Raw genomic sequence first — 20,100 nt, 5'->3', positions numbered from 1 at the left:
TGCTTAGTTCAACTGTTGTACCCCATCAGAACCCAAAATATCAGCTTGTTTTGCTCCAATGTTGTAAATGTAAAAATAGCACTGTATAGCCCAAAACATTGAGGAAGCTATGACGTTGGATGGTCAGTCAGTGCATGCATAGCTCTGTCTTAGAGCGGTTACACTTCTCCAGACCCATCCCACAGCTTTTTACAAAAACAGAGGCAGGGTTCAGCTTTTTTATTGTTTCAACTGTGGACTGTCCCTTTAAAAAACCCAACAACCAATCAATATCAACTTCAATACAAATAGAATCCTACTTTCTGTCTAACATGAAGATTCACAGAATGAAAGAAAACATATATTACAATCAGTGTAAAGAGTCTGCTAGAAGTGGCCTTAGCTTGTTACACACGGACACTAGTCAATGTTACGCTGGTCTTCCAGTAGTCATTTCAGCCACAGTCAGACTATTGTTCACAAGCGTGTGTGTTATGGTTGGAAATATGACTCACCATTACTCAGGTACTAAAAACGTTCTTGACCTAGTGGTGTAGAGTTGTAGACTAGTTGTGTAGTGGTGTACATTTACATTTAAGTCATTTAGCAGACGCTCTTATCCAGAGCGACTTACAAATTGGTGCATTCACCTTATGACATCCAGTGGAACAGCCACTTTACAATAGTGCATCTAAATCTTTTAAGGGGGTGGGGGTGAGACAAGTGTAGACTTGTGGTGTATTGGAATGGATTCATAAAAGTATAGATCACTTTGTGGCAGCAGTGTCTGTGGGCTGGGGATAGTTGTGGATCAATTTGTGGCAGGTTTCTCATCTTGGTCTAGTCACATGTGTTTGTGTATGTGGATCACTTTGTGGCATGTGTCTCATCTTGGTCTATTCGCGTTTGTGGATGTGGATCACTCTCTTGCAGTTGGGGCAGCGGTGTTCTACATCCTTACAGGAGTCAACACAGAATGGAATCCAAGCGCATGGCCAGCACCTAGAGAGAGAGAAGGGATTCAGTGTGTGTATCCATCTCTACAGTGTATGTGTGTTTGAGAGAAAAAATAATGTTTGCCACATGTCTGCATATGGTGTGTGTGCTTGTATAACTCACATGAAACAGCAGAGGACTCCAAAGATGAGCCAGGTGGCCAGTCCAGGGGTGTGTGTGGTCTCTGTCAGAACCGGGACCTGACAGTGGGGACACGTCATCTGGCCGGGTACGTCTCTTAGCAGCGGCTGCTGTATCACCACCACCTGGGTTACTGTAGGGAGAGGAGAATACTGGTTAGAACCAGATAGAACTGGTCAGAACCACCACCTGGGTTACTGCAGCGGGAGGAGAATACTGGTTAGAACCAGATAGAACTGGTCAGAACCACCACCTGGGTTACTGCAGAGGGAGGAGAATACTGGTTAGAACCAGATAGAACTGGTCAGAACCACCACCTGGGTTACTGCAGAGGGAGGAGAATACTGGTTAGAACCAGATAGAACTGGTCAGAACCACCACCTGGGTTACTGTAGAGGGAGGAGAATACTGGTTAGAACCAGATAGAACTGGTCAGAACAGGATATAACTTCATAGAATTGGAAAGAACTGGACAGGACTAGAAATAATCCCCACCACCCGGGTTACTGCAGAGGGAGGAGAATACTGGTTAGAACCAGATAGAACTGGTCAGAACAGGATATAACTTCATAGAATTGGACAGGACTAGAAAGAATCCCCACCACCCGGGTTACTGTAGGGAGAAGAAAATACTGGTCAGAACTGGATAGACGGGATAGAACTGGACAAAACAGAACAGAACCAATTAGGCCCCCCAAAAATTGGGTTCTTTGTTCTATATTTCCCGCCCCCACAGAGGGTAGAGGATTAGAAGGGTTGCTAAGGATGGGTGTTGCTATGGCCAGGATATCCAGCCAATACCTTGTGTGACTACTATTTGGTTCTCGTTTTCCACGGTGTACTGTGAATAATAAAATAAGGAACCGATTGAGGTAGTTTGGTCAGAGAGTTGTGTGTGTGTGACTCACTGCCGGGGGCATTTGTAGGTTGTGCCATGCCCGTGCCGGGTTGGGGAGGTGGTGGGTACATGCCGGGTTGGGGAGGTGGTGGGTACATGCCGGGTTGGGGACCTGATAAATAAGGGATAAATAAATACATCAATACACTGTCATTTATCACAAATCCAGGGATACAGAGTGGTTGGCCAGCGTTATGGGAGCACAAACCCAGAGATACAGAGTGTTTGGCCAGCATTAACACAAACCCAGGGATACAGAGTGGTTGGCCAGCATTATGGGAACACAAACCCAGGGATACAGAGTGGTTGGCCAGCATTATGGGGACACAGGGATACAGAGTGGTTGGCCAGCATTATGGGGACCCAGGGATACAGAGTGGTTGGCCAGCATTATGGGAACACAAACCCAGGGATACAGAGTGGTTGGCCAGCATTATGGGGACACAGGGATACAGAGTGGTTGGCCAGCCCTTAACAATGATGTTCATGACATCTATGGCTATCATAACACACACTTCCAAAATGCTTAATGAAAACACTTTGAAGGGAGTTGCTGTCCAGGAAAATGTTTAATATACACAATACATAAAGAATAAGGTCTGGTTTGTTGAACACAGATGATACCTAGTCCTGGTCTGAAAAGCTCTTCAGAGGGTTCTCCTATGGGGATAGCCGTAGAACCCTTTCAAGTTCTCGACATCACGTCATTTTCTATGAGTGTCGGCTTTAACTGTCCTGAACAATATCAGTGTAGATCTGATATCTTACCTCCCTGGAAGCCAGGCTGAGGGGGGTAGGCTGTTCCCCCCCCACTTCCCTGGTAGCCCGCTGGGAAGCCGGGGTAGGGGGCAGCCGACACGTCCTGCGGGGGTCCATACTGGCTCTTCTCCATACTGTCTGGGGTGGGGTTGAGAGAGAGAGAGAGTGGAAGACAGTGAGCACAAACACATTGAGCACACCTTGTGAAAATAACACATTTAGAAAACAAATGTCTCTGCCCCTCACTTTCTCTCCCCCCTATAATACACAGTACAGTATGTCATCTGGAATCAGCTATAATACACAGTACAGTATCTATCTCTCTCACCTATCTTCTTTCACACACACACACACACACACACACACACCTTGTTCAAGCTGTTGCCTATAACATTGACACACACCCCTGTATTCAACCTGACAGGTTTGGTGACATTTCTTTAGGACAAATAACTAGATTGGTGACATTTCATTGGACAAAGACACGGCCTGTAGCCTCTGAATAGTACAAGCCTATAACAACACCACAACTAATGAATGCCACACACCCACTAAATCTATCAGAATAACTCTGGTCTATGTTACTGGTGAATGATTAACAGTTAGAGTTAGATAGAAAACTTTTAAGTGTCAATCCACAATGACACATCAGTTGACAATACAAAATACAGAGGCCGCCCTTTCCTGCAGTCAATGTCCAGAAGCGCCCTCTGTGACCTCATGGCCCTTTCCTGCAGTCAATGTCCAGAAGCGCCCTCTGTGACCTCATGGCCCTTTCCTGCAGTCAATGTCCAGAAGCGCCCTCTGGGACCTCATGGCCCTTTCCTGCAGTCAATGTCCAGAAGCGCCCTCTGTGACCTCATGGCCCTTTCCTGCAGTCAATATCCAGAAGCGCCCTCTGTGACCTCATGGCCCTTTCCTGCAGTTAATGTCCAGAAGCGCCCTCTGTGACCTCATGGCCCTTTCCTGCAGTCAATGTCCAGAAGCGCCCTCTGTGACCTCATGGCCCTTTCCTGAAGTCAATGTCCAGAAGCGCCCTCTGTGACCTCATGGCCCTTTCCTGCAGTCAATGTCCAGAAGCGCCCTCTGTGACCTCATGGCCCTTTCCTGCAGTTAATGTCCAGAAGCGCCCTCTGGGACCTCATGGCCCTTTCCTGAAGTCAATGTCCAGAAGCGCCCTCTGTGACCTCATGGCCCTTTCCTGCAGTCAATGTCCAGAAGCGCCCTCTGTGACCTCATGGCCCTTTCCTGCAGTCAATGTCCAGAAGCGCCCTCTGTGACCTCATGGCCCTTTCCTGCAGTTAATGTCCAGAAGCGCCCTCTGTGACCTCATGGCCCTTTCCTGCAGTTAATGTCCAGAAGCGCCCTCTGTGACCTCATGGGTGGAATGTTTTTCATATTTTACATAATTGTATCATTTGTAACGTTTTTTCTTTTTTTTTTGCGACAAAAATCCAGTGTTTCTATGTCAAACAGTTTTGTTATGTTTCAGTCTTCTGTGATGTATATAAAGTGTAATATTGGGATGCAAACTCAGAACTGAATACATTTCAACTCTATACCTGACATGGTACAGGTGTCTTCTTTTTATAAGCCCATAACCATGTGTGTGAGGTGTATACTTTGGTTTTAAAGTAGATTTGTTAAAGACTACCAAAAATCACTCACTGCAGTAAAAGGTTCCAAGCCATATTATGGACCCCCTCAGATAGTGTTGAGACACTAGTCAGTCACAGGCAAACACAGTACAGTATGTCATCTGGAATCAGTTATAATACACAGTACAGTATGTCATCTGGAATCAGCTATAATACACAGTACAGTATGTCATCTGGAATCAGCTGTATTACACAGTACAGTATGTCATCTGGAATCAGCTATAATACACAGTACAGTATGTCATCTGGAATCAGCTATAATACACAGAATCAGTTATAATACACAGTGCAGTATGTCATCTGGAATCAGCTATAATACACAGTACAGTATGTCATCTGGAATCAGCTATATTACACAGTACAGTATGTCATCTGGAATCAGCTATAATACACAGTGCAGTATGTCATCTGGAATCAGCTATAATACACAGTACAGTATGTCATCTGGAATCAGCTATAATACACAGTACAGTATGTCATCTGGAAATCAGCAGTATGTCATCTGGAATCAGCTATAATACACAGTGCAGTATGTCATCTGGAATCAGCTATAATACACAGTGCAGTATGTCATCTGGAATCAGCTATAATACACAGTACAGTATGTCATCTGGAATCAGCTATAATACACAGTACAGTATGTCATCTGGAATCAGCTATATACACAGTACAGTATGTCATCTGGAATCAGCTATAATACACAGTACAGTATGTCATCTGGAATCAGCTATAATACACAGTGCAGTATGTCATCTGGAATCAGTTATAATACACAGTGCAGTATGTCATCTGGAATCAGCTATAATACACAGTACAGTATGTCATCTGGAATCAGCTGTATTACACAGTACAGTATGTCATCTGGAATCAGCTATAATACACAGTGCAGTATGTCATCTGGAATCAGCTATAATACACAGTACAGTATGTCATCTGGAATCAGTACACAGTACAGTATGTCATCTGGAATCAGCTATAATACACAGTACAGTATGTCATCTGGAATCAGCTATAATACACAGTGCAGTATGTCATCTGGAATCAGCTATAATACACAGTGCAGTATGTCATCTGGAATCAGCTATACAGTATGTCATCTGGAATCAGTACACAGTACAGTATGTCATCTGGAATCAGCTATAATACACAGTGCAGTATGTCATCTGGAATCAGCTATAATACACAGTGCAGTATGTCATCTGGAATCAGCTATAATACACAGTACAGTATGTCATCTGGAATCAGCTATAATACACAGTACAGTATGTCATCTGGAATCAGCTATAATACACAGTACAGTATGTCATCTGGAATCAGTTATAATACACAGTGCAGTATGTCATCTGGAATCAGCTATAATACACAGTACAGTATGTCATCTGGAATCAGCTGTACACAGTCAGTATGTCATCTGGAATCAGCTATAATACACAGTGCAGTATGTCATCTGGAATCAGTTATAATACACAGTGCAGTATGTCATCTGGAATCAGCTATAATACACAGTACAGTATGTCATCTGGAATCAGCTGTATTACACAGTACAGTATGTCATCTGGAATCAGCTATAATACACAGTACAGTATGTCATCTGGAATCAGCTATAATACACAGTGCAGTATGTCATCTGGAATCAGCTATAATACACAGTACAGTATGTCATCTGGAATCAGCTGTATTACACAGTACAGTATGTCATCTGGAATCAGCTATAATACACAGTGCAGTATGTCATCTGGAATCAGCTATATTACATCCCATCATCTAAACATAATTGATCTATGAGGTCTCCCTTAGGAAACAGGTCTTCTGATCCCAATAGGACTTCCTGGTTCAATAAATAAATACACTTTCTAACCTCCTGATTCATTCTAACCTCAGGCTTATCAATAACCTTTACTTACAGTAACCAGGTCAGTCGTTAAAAACAAATTATTATAAGGAAATGCATAGATTATACTACAGCGCTATACATACAGTGCATTCGGGAAGTATTCAGACCCCTTGACTTTTTCCACATTTATTTAAGTTACAGCCTTATTCTAAAATGGATTAAATAAATAAAAATCCTCCGAAATCTACACACAATACAACATAATGACATCACAATACCCCATAATGACATCACAATACCCCGTAATGACAAAGCAAAAACAGGTTCTTAAAAATGTTTGCAAATGTTTACAAAACAGAAATACCTTATTTACATAAGTATTCAGACCCTTTGCTATGAAATTACTCTAAATTGAGCTCAGGTGTATCCTGTTTCCATTGATCATCTTTGAAATGTTTCTACAACTTGGAGTTCACCTGTGGTAAATTCAATTGATTGGACATGGTTTGGAAAGGCACACACCTGTCTAAATAAGGTTTCACAGTTGACAGTGCATGTCACAGCAAAAACCAAGCCATGAGGACGAAGGAATTGTCTGTAGAGCTCCGAGACAGGATTGTGTCGAGGCACAGATCTGGGGAAGGGTACCAAAAAATATGCAGCATTGAAGGTCCCCAAGAACACAGTGGCCTCCATCATTCTTAAATGAAATAAACTAAATAACAAAAAAATAAACAAATAAACAAAAAACTTAGTAACTCCGCCAGAGTCTTTTGGTTCACTTTTGCCGGTCCCAAGCCCGGGTAAAGGAGGGTTGGAATTGTGACATAAAAAAAAAAGAATCGACAGAAGAAAGTTCATTAGTGGTTCTAAACATATTTAGGGTGTTTTTTTACTTGCATTTTGTCTCTCCCACAACTTTATTCCTCTCTCCTACAGCGTCCATCACAATTACATGGCCAACTATGCAAAGACGTCATTTAGCGATTTCTAGCGACTTTTTGGACAGCCAATAGTCATTTAGCGATTTCTAGCGACTTTTAGGACAGCCAATAGTCATTTAGCAATTTCTAGCGACTTTTAGGACAGCCAATAGTCATTTAGCGATTTCTAGCAACTTTTAGGACAGCCAATAGTCATTTAGAGATTTCTAGCGACTTTTAGGACAGCCAATAGTCATTTAGAGATTTCTAGCGACTTTTAGGACAGCCAATAGCTACTTTCCTTATTGAGGAGTTGGCAACACTGTTTGAACGAGCCTGTCTTTACAGAATCAGCGGTCGCGAGTAGATGAGCTTGTTTTGAGATCAAAGTGAGAGATGCATGTAGCCACGTGTGCACATTTGTTCATATTCTTTGCTAGTTAGTGAGTTATTAGCCCAGTTATAGATCAGTTGTAATCCTCAATGGAGGAGTGTTTGTTTCCTACAAGACACAACACGTGTGCATTTCTAGACTTCTTTGAAAAGTGATTCAGGTAAAGAGCTTTTTTGTGTTAAAGGGGCAGTATTGTATTTTGTTGTATTTGTCAGATTTTCTGTAATAATGGTATGGGAATAAAATGGTTTCTTGCATCAAACGACTCAACAACATTTTCAGTCACCTCCTTGTCTGAAGGACAAGTGGATAAACAGGTTCATGTCAACCAGCCCTGAATGTGTTTTTCAAACGTCTCATAGAATGTAGCCTACATTGAACACCACCACACATTGGCTGCTACTGTAGGCTGAATGATAGAACAGCTATTTCCATGTTAAAATATTATGGGATACATTTTCTCCATTGTTTTTGATGGTAGGCCCCTCTGGTAGTCCTACATTATGATCAAATAGTAGTCTACTTGATCACTGTTAAAACCAGAGGCGCAACTTTGGTTTTAGAAGTGGGGGGGACATAATTGTATTATTTTTATCCACTCGGATAAACACTCCAAACAACATTTACCTGACCGCATGGGATGCATTCCGCATGGTTTTTGACGCACACCCTCTGGTGCCTCGTTTTGATCAATATCACATTTCAATGAACTTGGTCTTTGGGGGACTAAATGGAATTTCAGAATGTGGGGGACATGTCCCCAGTACCTGACTGCTCTGAGGCCCTGGTTAAAACTAACTTAAAGTGGGTACAGCCTCAGTGGTCACAGTAAACGTGTGCCAGAAGTTGCACAGAATGTTGGAGTTTACGCTCAGCAGACCTGAAATTTGCTCAGTGATGAAAACATTTGAGGGAACAGCCTATTCCCTATATACTGTCATTCACTACTTTTAACCGGAGTCCTATGGGCCCTGGTCGACAGTAGTACACTACCCTATGGGCCCTGGTCAACAGTAGTACACTACCCTATGGGCCCTGGTCAACAGTAGTATTCTACCCTATGGGCCCTGGTCAACAGTAGTACACTACCCTATGGGCCCTGGTCAACAGTAGTACACTACCCTATGGGCCCTGGTCAACAGTAGTACACTACCCTATGGGCCCTGGTCAACAGTAGTATTCTACCCTATGGGCCCTGGTCAACAGTAGTACTCTACCCTATGGGCCCTGGTCAACAGTAGGTTAATTAGAATTAAAGACACCCAATTTCATATTTTATTATATCCTGCAAAGAAGCACTCTGAAACCCCCCAACTCAGAGCACCATTTCCCAGCCACAAGCAGAGCAACAGCCCCTTACCTTTTTGGAGTCCTTGAGGAGACGAGGTACTGTGGACTGGAGTCCTGGAGGAGACGAGGTACTGTGGACTGGAGCCCTGGAGGAGACGAGGTACTGTGGACTGGAGTCCTGGAGGAGACGAGGTACTGTGGACTGGAGTCCTGGAGGAGACGACTGTGTGGAGCTAAAGAATAGAGCTGCTACTCCAGACAGACAGTGAGAAAGTGAACCAGGTAGGAAAGAGAGTGAGAACGAGCGCACACACAGAGGGGAGGAGTGGGGCAGATGAGGTAAAAACGTATTCAAACAGGAAATTCCACTCACACCAGGGGCATTTCCCAAATGACATTGAGCCCTGGTCAAAAGTAGTGCACTCCTGTATCTAGGGAACATGGTGTCATTTGGGACACAGGCCTGAAGACACTGATTCCCATCAATAGACCAGAGACCTCAGACTAACTGAAGGGTTTTAACGTGAAGAGGTGGAGGGGTGTGAATATGGTGTGTGTGTGAGAGAGAGAGAAGGGAAATAGTGGCTGTGGTAAGTCACAGTGTTAAACGGTAATGTGTTATTGTTCTCGATTATCAACATTGCTGTGGTTGTTGGTGAGATGAGTAACCTTCAGTTCGACTATTAGAACGTAAGGCAGACCAGACAGTCATTACTTTACTAACATTGGTCCATTGGTGTTTGGAAAAAAGGTCATTAGAACACCTAACATAGGCCTATTTTCAGGTGAATACATTTTAGAAAAGTGTGTGTGTTCATCCATCCACCATTCGTTGTTTCCTGAGAATGTATACTGAAGAAAAATATAAACGTAACATGCAACCATTTCAACAGTTTTACTGAGTTACAGGAAATCAGTCAGCAAATCAGTCAATTGAAATAAATGTATTCGGCTCTAATCTATGGACTTCATATGACTGGGCAGGGGCGCAGCCATAGACGGGCCTGGAAGAGCATAGGACCACCTACTTGGGAGCCAGGCCCGGCCAATCAGAATGATTTGTTCCCCCACAAAAAGGGCTTTATTACAGACAAAAATAGTCCTCAATTTCATCAGCTGTCTGGGTGGCTGGTCTCAGACGATCCTGCAGGTGAAGAACCCAGATGTGGAGGTCCTGGTCTGGCGTGGTTATTCAACATTCTGCCATATTGTCTAAAACAATGTTGGAGGTGGCTTATGGCACACTTTAGAGTGGCCTCCCGCCCACATACACTTGTATCCCTCCTCTGGCTTGGCTACTGCCACGGATAACCTAACCTGTCGGGAACGGCGACAGCGTAGAGGAGGAGCTGCTGATGACACAAAATAAATATTGATTTGTCTTTGCTCTAGTTCACCTAAATACTTGTATCATTATTACATGTTGCCTAGATGTTATTTCACTAGAAACCAATCTGAAAATAAGGTGATGGTTGTGTTTGTGTACCGCAGGAGGTGGAGTTGATCAGGAGCATCCAGGCTCTGTTGAAGAGAACGCTGAGTCAGGCTGTCAATCAAATCAAGTGAGTGTCACAATGAAACAATAAGGGGGTTTATTTATCAAAACTTGGATGATACAAATTATGACAAGCAAATAAACCAAAGTGCTTTAAAATATACCAAGGGCTAAATGACTTGAAAAACGAACAGTCCTATAAAGTATTAACGTTAAAAAGAACTACGCTATAACGTGCAGGAACAGAACGTACATAAACCAAAAATCAACTCGCTGATGGGACGTTCCATTATAAGGGGAGTGGCCAGCTCCAAGGTAAGTCTGCAAACCGTCAAGTTTTACATTTCCACAATAATGTTAACGTTAAATATAAGCATTATTTTATCAATAACAGTATACAATATCAATGTATAACTGTACTTCGCTATTTTAAACTCGTCAAAGGGAAAAGAGTTCCACTGGGGTGAACAGAGGGTGGGCATTTCCCAACTCCCTTCCGGAACCGTATTTTAACCCTGGGATTCAGGTCGGACCTCCTTTATCAGCACACCGTGGCATCCATCACTGCTGAAGAATAGAGGTAAACAAGACATTACTTTGAACTGTGACTATTTACTTGAGAATGATAATGGTTAAATTATAACAATGACTGTTACCACGTAAACTATGAAGCGTGCACGCAACATAGAAAACAATGATAGAAAATGTCAAACTGTATTTCTGCAATACAGTTACGTATGGGATATAAGAAACAAAAGCTGTGTGTCGCGTCGTCATTTATATTATGTGTATAGTGCAAATTGAGTGAACGTGCATAATTAAAATGATATTTGTTATGGCCTGTACACTTGTGTAACAGTATAACTTTAGACCGTCCCCTCGCCCATACCCGGGCGCAAACAAGGGACCCTCTGCACACATCAACAACAGTCACCCTCGAAGCATCGTTACCCATCGCGCCGCATATTTTTCGCCATTTTGTTCAAATCTGAAAACGTTGGAGCCTATTTTCTGAAGAACTGCATTATTATGGGCCATGAAAGAACGGAAATGTTGTCCACTGCTTGTATACTTTGTATTTTGGTGAATGAAGTGCGGGAACTTGTGGTAGACTAACTATACCCATACTATGACCAATAAGCATACTCTAGTCAATTTACTTAAAAAATAGTAAGGTTAGTATAAGCATTTTAACGCAGTTGATGAATTATCAGCTAACTAGCTACAGTGCAAGTTAACCCAACTGAGCTGCTAACGTAGCTACTATCTAACAAACTTTACATACTGAATTAAATTTCACCAGTTACCTAACTTCAGAATGACTAGCTATCTTGATGTAATTGTAAAACAAACTCCAAATGCATTTGTAGCTAGCTAGCTAACAGCCATGGAAGAGAGTGAAAGGATAGCTGCTCCAACTGTCAGAAGGTAGAGTAGGCTATTCTGGATAGGGCAGGTACTGTTGTGTAGTTCCACTCCATAGTAAGAAGTGAGGACGGAGAGAATCGTAACATAATATTCAGTGCTGTCTAATTTTAGTATAATGAAGTCTGTTTTCTGTCCTCAGATACAGAGCTGTGAAACCCTGTCTGCAGATGAAGAGCAATGGTTCCCAGTCCTGTTCCTGGGGTCTCAAAGGGGTACACATTTTAATTTTTGCCTTAGTGCCACTCAGCTGATTCAAATGATCAAGTCATCATCAAGCTTCAAGTAGTATTTATGTATTCATTTGTGACGCTATCCTTGATATGATCCTGCTGTTGTCACATACATCTATCCAATGTTATGTTTGTTTGTTTATAAGCTTTATTATACTTTATACTAATCCACAATGACCTGGTAATGTAAAAGTCTAATGACATTATCTTCCATATTCCTACAGATGCCTTGCAACTGGAGATTTCTTAAACGATTGCCTACAGTTACTGTGTAGGGCACTGCACAGTTGGGTGACCAGGGCCATCTGGGACTGTCTCGTGGGGGATTTCAGGCATCTGTGAAGACTACCTGTGTCCTGCATAACTTCATGATGATGAGCAGGAGGGGACCTGCAGCGCTCCGCCGTGTGCCAGAGGAGAGGTCTGCTGCTCTGCAGGATGTTGCCAGGATGGGGGCTAACAACGCAGCACAGTAGGCAATCTGTGTGCAGGAGACCTTCACCTCCTACTTCTTCACAAAGGATACTGTTCCCTGGCAACACCATAGACTACACTATGCACAACCAAAGGCTCTTTTAAGAGCCATCCACATTGCAATAAGAGTATTCTTCAATTTACTTAGCTATGTCAACTGCAGTTATTCATTTCAGGTTCTGTTCCTCTGATGTCTACTTCACCGGTGAGGGTGCTGTTTAGGTAGGTGTAGTGTCTGTACAAATACAAAACAGGCTCTTTTAAGAGTCACCCATATTGAAAACATTTAGAACAATTAGACACGCTATAAGCCACACCTACACACGTGTCTATCAATCTGATTTATGTGTTGTGTAGTACGCAGGCTCCGGTGTATAACTGTGGCTCCTTCCACCTTCAAAGAATAGACAAGAGGACAAACCATGGAGAATAGTAAGACACTTCATTATTTATATAACTACGCTAAATTGTTTGTACTCAAGTGTCTGCATAAAGTACTCTGCAGCCACTTAGTGAGGCCACACACACACGCAGGTTCCTGTTGAACACCGTCTCTTTAACCAACTTATTTTCTCAATAACAGTCTCCTTCACTCCATCCCTCTCTCCCCTTCTGTAATCCTGTAGGTCAGTGGTTGCCAAACTTTTTATAGTCCCGTACCCCTTCAAACATTCAACCCAGCTGCATACCCCCTCTAGCACCAGGGTCAGCGCATTCTCAAATGTTTTTTGCCATCATTGTAAGCCTGCCACACACTCACACACACTATACATTTATTAAACATAAGAATGCGTGTGAGTTTGTCACAACCCGGCTTGTGGGAATTGACAAAGAGCTCTTATAGGATCAAGGGCACATAATAATATTCAATAAATTTGCTATTTATTTAGCCATCTTACATACAAAACATTTTGTTAATTGAAAATATTTTTTTAATGTTATTTAAATGTTAATCACATTTTTATTTGGTGTACCCGTTTGGAATATCTGCTGTAGGTTATATCAGCTGTGTCAGTGAACTCCTCCCGCATCTGAACTGGCCCCATAGAGGGCACAGCATGATCAGAGGTGAGCGGTCACTTGGTTGGGTCAACAGGAAGTATTATTAAAGAGATGCTTTACATTGAAGTACAGATAGAGACGTCGTAGTCCAAGAGTTTAGAATTTTATCTCCTGATTATTATGACTGACAGTGATGGCATGATTAAGCCTTGTTTTTGTTTTTCTGTCTCTCCTCTGCAGTTATGTTTTGACGTGAGAGCGTATGCCAACCGCCGGACCCATCATCGCCACCTCACCCGCTGTTAAGATAACCTTCAGGCCAATTTGGGGCCCAAGGCTGGTTAGGAGACACCTCTAGAGACACTTATGTAAAACATTTCACATTCTCTACTGGTTGAAGTCTCTCATTTGATGAAATACCACACCTATCCTGTCCTCAGATCAGTGCAGATGAAGGAAATTAGATAGATGAACCTATTTACATGATGCATAGGAAGTGTAATGTACTGTGTTTAAAAAAAATCTGTTTCTGTATATATGAATTACAAATCAGCCATTTAACTAGTTAAATCATGTTTCTAGTCTATTGCATAGTTCATGTGTAACCAAGCATTGATGTCCCAGGACCAAGATTGGTAAACACTTGAAGTGTATAATTGTAATACATACATGCAGACACGGCACCATTCAAAGAATGCCGTTTGATACTCCTGGTATTGGATATGACTGAAAAAGAATCTCACAGACATTCATACCTGAACCGCACCTTTATTTGCTAAGGTAGAGTACATGATCAGTGAATATATTAAATGTACAGGATACAATGTGGGGATATCATGCTACATGTATATACGACTTGCATCCTTGGCACAAAGTTATATTATATTCTACTCAATCCATAGGCTTCATAAATGTCATTCAGACTGTTTTGAAGTTGATACAACCGGCTATGAAACCTTAAGTTCATATCTAGGTTCTGAACCAATATGTATACCAAACGTTTGGGTCCATACACAGATCAGCTAGACAGCTAGCTACACATCCATAGGTATACAGGGATTTGATCCTCCACTGCCCAATAAACAAGAACATAGTTAGCTAGTTACGTTATCCACAAGGCAAGCTTACAAAATTGTACATTCAATTTGCAGTAAACGCTTTACCTAGCTAGATTCTTTACATCCACCGTTTCACAAGACGAACCTGGTTTGCTGGTTGTTTCAGGAGTCCCTAAAACAAACACGAATTACAATTTCATATTCATGTCAAAACACCCATAAAGCTAGCTAGCTGGCTACTGTTAGCTAGTCAGAAAGCTTGCTAAATCGCGATTTTCGCAAATTGCCTTTATGATAAAACATATGCATAATCGTTTGTCTCTACATTAACTAACATATTCCTGTCAACTATGTTTTTGCATGAATCGTTATGACGTTATAATCCCGTACATTTGCTTCCATCCTGGTATTTCTGTCCGCCATCTTTGCAGCAGCTGAGTCGGGTTACAGCCTATTCATTTAGGTACCAAACACAGGAAAATGGACTGCCTGAGGTTGTCCAATATGAAACGCTCGTTTTCGTTTTCCAGTGCAAATTGTTTGCCTACGTTGTGCTCCTGTGTGCACTAATGAATAAGGATCCTGCAATGGTAACAATGTCCTTTTTGTGTCTTATGGCGCCCCTTACTGTCTGTAATACGTAGCTACTCACCCGCAAAGGAAAAACCAAGGAGGCCGAGATGCAAAAAGTGCTAACAGGTGATAAACAGCACTGATGTTCAGGCATAGAAGCCCAAACGTATTCTCATTTTTTATTATTCACATTTGATCACTTTGCATCAAGGCTGACACACAGTACCACCCCAACTCAGACAACCTACAGGACCAGTGAGTAGCTGTATTATACACTCAGTACCACCCCAACACAGTACCACCCCAACTCAGACAACCTACAGGACCAGTGAGTAGCTGTATTATACACACAGTACCACCCTAACTCAGTACCACCCCAACTCAGTACCACCCTAACTCAGTACCACCCTAACTCAGTACCACCCCAACACAGTACCACCCCAACTCAGACAACCTACAGGACCAGTGAGTAGCTGTATTATACACTCAGTACCACCCCAACTCAGTACCACTCCAACTCAGTACCACCCCAACTCAGTACCACCCCAGCTCAGACAACCTACAGGACCAGTGAGTAGCTGTATTATACACTCAGTACCACCCCAACTCAGTACCACCTCAACTCAGTACCACCCCAACTCAGTACCACCCCAGCTCAGACAACCTACAGGACCAGTGAGTAGTTGTATTATACACTCAGTACCACCTCAACTCAGTACCACACCAACTCAGTACCACATCAACTCAGACAACCTACAGGAACAGTATTCTGCCCAACCAAGCAAAAAGGCAGTAACTGCTCATTTGGTCGAAAATGAGTTAATGTCATTTTTGCTACATTAAATACATGCTTAATCATGTGGACAAGTATCCTGCCTCTATTGTGTTCTGGATAAAATTGGGGGTATGTTATTTTGCTTGGTAGGGCAGTATTATACACATACACAATCACACGCACGGATGTATTATACTCACAAACACAGACACACACACTCTCTTTCTGTTTTAAATACATATTTTATAGCATGTCTGAGCGCATACAATTATTGACAATGAAGTAAAAATGTATGCTTTTAAAATGTTTCTTATCTAAACACACACTATATTTACCACAAATGTTTCTTATCTAAACACACACTATATTTACCACAAATGTTTCTTATCTAAACACACACTATATTTACCACAAATGTAACACAATACATTTGCAATTCTAACAATCTCCTTGGTACCGGTGTGATAAAGATTCACTGTAATAACAACCTTTAAGGGACTGTCATCGACATACACTTTGACCTGTACCGCATTGTTGATGTCTCTCTCTTTAGTGTTGGGGTAGGTTTGGCGCAGGGCCCTACGCCAGGCTGCGGGGTGCGCTGTGTAGAAAACAGAGTTGGTTTTGACTCTGTTCTTCAATGCTTTTTTGTAATCCACTATCAGAGTCTCAGGATGTTTCCTCAAGACTTCTCCCTTGTGATGTTTCCTAGCCTCAGAATCCATACCTTCAGGGTGTGGGATTTCAATGGCCTGCACCACACCTAGCTTGATGCTTTCTCTAGGCTTTACTCCAGCGCCCTTACGTTTTACCTTCAGTGACCGTGACAGTCCTTGTCCTGTTCTTCCAAAACCCCGGAACATTCCAAATTACGTTGTGAACTTGAAGGTTAAAAAAGAGAGTAGGCTTATCTTCAGTATCTCACGTTGTTGTTGTGTATTTAGTCCTGGGCAATCTGGGTAATTTTGTCCTTCTGTCCTAATGTTGCCTGTTCAACATCCAAAACATGCAGAGATCAGAATGTTGAAAACAGAAGTACTAACTTAGTCTCAATCTTAAAGTGCATAAAGCTGATTACAAGTGCCAACAACTGGGTGACACATAGCCTAGAGGTTAAGAGCACTGGGCCTATAATCTGAAATAATCTGCCGTTCTGCCCTTGAGCAAGGCAGTTAACCCCCAACAACAACTGCTTCCCAGTCGCCGTGGACGTGGATTAAGTAGTTGGGTTGAATGCATTCAGTTGTGAAACTGACTATGTATCGCCTTTCCCCTTTCTCAGCCAAGGTTTATTATTATTATCATCGTCCACTACTGAAATCAAAACTAACCATGAAAAAATACAAGACATCATTCTCTTACCAGGAAAAGGATGATTCAAATCGCCCAAAATCGCTGCGACTGGCAGTATGTGATTCCAACAGACGAGGTTCCTTCTGCATTTTTCAAAAACTTACAAACGCTAAATACTGGAACAGCATTGGATGGCGCCGACACGTGTCTTCCGGCGTGGTTTTGAGCGGGTGCGTATCACATGAAGATGATGCATCTTGAAAGTGACCAGTGTTTTCCATGTTATTATCATGTAATGTATCTCATGTCCCTATTCATACACAACTAAAAACTACTACTATTACACATGTCTACTACTACACAGTATTTGTGTTTACTGAGTCTGCCAGATCAGAGGCAGTAGGGGGGTGGGGGTGGTTTCTTCCCCATCAGGGCACTTTGGGATGTGGTGTGTGCGTGAGTAGAGAGAGAGTGACTGATGGAGACCGTTATAGTTGGGTTGGCCATTCGCAGTACTGTAGGTGGCACGTGCTTCAGGCAATGCTTACAGAGAATGCTGCAAGCGGACCTGCTGTTGCCACACACACAAATTCACCATCCCTACTACACACACACACACACCAATTCACCATCCCTACTACACACACACACACACCAATTCACCATCCCTACTACACACACACCAGTGACCATCACTTCTAGCCATTTCCCAGAGGATATATAATCTGGTTGTCAATCTTTACCAGGGTTAATTAGAATTAAAGACACACAATTCAGGAAGGGATTTTTAAATGAAAAGCTTCTCCTCTTTCATTTATTTAGAAGTCATCTTGAACTATCTGACTTTAATTCGAAATGACCCCAACCTTGACCTTTACTATACCCATTTACAATGGGCAGAAACCCAAACTCACACATCCTAGTCAGTTAAACATTTACAGAAGGCTTTAATTTCATTTCCTTAATCCAACATCTCACAGAACAGCTGGACATGTCCCCATAATGGGCCCTGGGTATTCTACCCTGTCATGGTTTGGTTAGCTATCAAATTCACTGATGTGTGAAGTACAGTTTTCCACTCTGTCTGTGTGTACATATCTAACAGAGCTGTCTGGGTGTACACATCTAACAGAGCTGTCTGTGTGTACACATCTAACAGAGCCTGTCTGTGTGTACACATCTAACAGAGCCGTCTGTGTGTACACATCTAACAGAGCCGTCTGTGTGTACACATCTAACAGAGCTGTCTGTGTGTACACATCTAACAGAGCTGTTTGTGTGTACACATCTAACAGAGCCGTCTGTGCGTACACATCTAACAGAGCCGTCTGTGCGTACACATCTAACAGAGCCGTCTGTGCGTACACATCTAACAGAGCTGTCTCTGTGTACACATCTAACAGAGCTGTCTGTGTGTACACATCCAACAGAGCTGTCTGTGTGTACACATCCAACAGAGCTGCCTGTGTGTACACATCCAACAGAGCTGTCTGTGTGTACACATCTAACAGAGCTGCTACTCCAGACAGACAGAGAGAGAGAAGGCCTACAGCAGCACCTAGATCTTCTGCACATATTCTGTCAGATCTGGGCCCTGACAGTAAACATCAGTAAGATAAAAAAATAATGTTGTTCCAAAAAATTTCCAGTTGCCAGGACCACAAATATAAATTCCATCTAGACACCATTGCCCTAGAGCACACAAACAACTATACATCCCTCGGCCTAAACAAAGCTGTGAACGAGCTGAGAGACAAGGCAAGAAGCTCCTTCTATGCCATCAAAAGGAACATACAATTTGACATACCAATTAGGATCTGGCTAAGAATACTTGAACCAGTCATAAAACCCATTGCCCTTTATGGTTGTGAGGTCTGGGGTCCGCTCACCAACCAAGAATTCACAAAATGGGACAAACACCAAATTGAGAGGCTGCATGCAGAATTCTGCAAAAATATCCTCTGTGCACACTGCCCACAAAATGAGGTGGAAACTGAGCTGTACTTCCTAACCTCCTGCCCAATGTATGAGCAAATTAGAGACACACATTTACCTCAGATTACACAGACCCACAAAGAATTAGAAAACAAACCCAAATTTGATAAACTCCCATATCTATTGGATGAAATACAACAGTGTGCCATCACAGCAGCAAGATGTGTGACCTGTTGCCACAAGGGGAGAGAGAGAGAGAGGAGAGAGAGAGAGAGAGAGAGAGAGAGAGAGAATAACTGCTCCCATTGGTCACTCACTAGTTCCAGTGTAATTGCATCATCCACTGTGTGGCAAAGCCCAGTGAAACAGGAAATTCCCCTCACACCAGTAGTATTTCCCAAATGACAATGAGTACGGGTCACAAGTAGTACACTATCTGGGGAACAGGGTGTAATTTGGGACACAGCCCTGAAGACTCTGATTCCCATCAATAGACCAGAGACCTATGACTCCGTTAAAGGGTTTTAAAGTGGAGAGTTGGAGGGGTGTGAATATGCTTGTGGGTCTGCATGTATGTTTCTGGGGGAAAAACACAGGGGCCACTGTCATGTTAAAAGTTCAAGTTATTATTGACATTATTAAAACAATTATTATTAATCAATTAAAGTGGCAATCCTTAGTTGCGATATCCATTTTTGGACATATAAATGGGTATATACACACCTAACATAAAATGGGTATATACACACACCTAACATAGGCCTATATTCAGATGAATACATTTGAAAAAATGTGTGTGTGTTCCTCCATACACCATTTGTTGTTACCTCAAATCAAATTGATTTATATAGCCCTTCGTACATCAGCTGATATCTCAAAGTGCTGTACAGAAACCCAGCCTAAAACCCCAAACAGCAAGCAATGCAGGTGTAAAAGCACCTAATTCATTTGGAACCGTGGGACAT

General features: G+C 42.4%; 1 protein-coding gene and 2 long non-coding RNA genes across 7 annotated transcripts; 1 reads left to right on the top strand and 2 right to left on the bottom strand.

The window, feature by feature from the left end:
• Positions 1-204: 204 nt before the first annotated feature.
• On the bottom strand, positions 205-9,529 carry LOC135560103 (lipopolysaccharide-induced tumor necrosis factor-alpha factor homolog). Of its 2 annotated transcripts, none has more exons than XM_065001200.1 (5): positions 8,943-9,529; positions 2,783-2,907; positions 2,025-2,126; positions 1,099-1,249; positions 205-981 (listed from the first exon to the last, which is right to left on the bottom strand). In XM_065001200.1, exons 2-5 carry the CDS (start codon positions 2,904-2,906, stop codon positions 876-878), a joined length of 483 nt encoding a protein of 160 aa, XP_064857272.1. In that variant the 5' UTR covers position 2,907; positions 8,943-9,529; the 3' UTR covers positions 205-875. The 2 variants fall into 2 exon arrangements, with proteins under 2 accessions (XP_064857272.1, XP_064857271.1); XM_065001199.1 differs by having other exon boundaries at positions 2,783-2,911; positions 8,943-9,526.
• Positions 8,942-14,071, top strand: LOC115118083 (uncharacterized). 4 transcript variants are annotated; one of them, XR_010458695.1, is made up of 7 exons: positions 10,815-10,947; positions 11,935-12,007; positions 12,250-12,497; positions 12,676-12,931; positions 13,126-13,238; positions 13,496-13,567; positions 13,742-14,071. It is a non-coding gene; the product is annotated as an uncharacterized LOC115118083 (long non-coding RNA). The 4 variants fall into 4 exon arrangements; XR_010458693.1 differs by having other exon boundaries at positions 10,819-10,947; positions 12,250-12,721; positions 12,857-12,931; XR_010458694.1 differs by lacking the exon at positions 10,815-10,947 and adding an exon at positions 8,942-9,032 and having other exon boundaries at positions 12,250-12,931.
• A 178-nt stretch (positions 14,072-14,249) lies between these two features.
• LOC135560107 (uncharacterized) lies at positions 14,250-15,317 on the bottom strand. The gene is made up of 2 exons (XR_010458702.1): positions 14,950-15,317; positions 14,250-14,731 (listed from the first exon to the last, which is right to left on the bottom strand). It is a non-coding gene; the product is annotated as an uncharacterized LOC135560107 (long non-coding RNA).
• Between the last annotated feature and the right edge of the window lie 4,783 nt (positions 15,318-20,100).

The sequence above is a fragment of the Oncorhynchus nerka genome, linkage group LG15 (genome assembly GCF_034236695.1).
Source record: "Oncorhynchus nerka isolate Pitt River linkage group LG15, Oner_Uvic_2.0, whole genome shotgun sequence".
Classification (NCBI taxonomy): Eukaryota; Metazoa; Chordata; class Actinopteri; order Salmoniformes; family Salmonidae; genus Oncorhynchus; species Oncorhynchus nerka.
Note: the sequence above shows the minus strand (reverse complement) of the source record. Positions and strands in the feature narration are given on the sequence as shown.

Bases quoted from the DNA above. Each gene is read 5' to 3' on its own strand.
- LOC135560103 (XM_065001200.1), bottom strand. From the start codon at position 2,906: ATGGAGAAGAGCCAGTATGGACCCCCGCAGGACGTGTCGGCTGCCCCC. The intron at 2,127-2,782 runs GTAAGATATCAG...CTTATTTATCAG, and splicing joins TCAGCCTGGCTTCCAGGGAG to GTCCCCAACCCGGCATGTAC. The intron at 1,250-2,024 runs GTGAGTCACACA...CTCTCCCTACAG, and splicing joins ACCTACAAATGCCCCCGGCA to TAACCCAGGTGGTGGTGATA.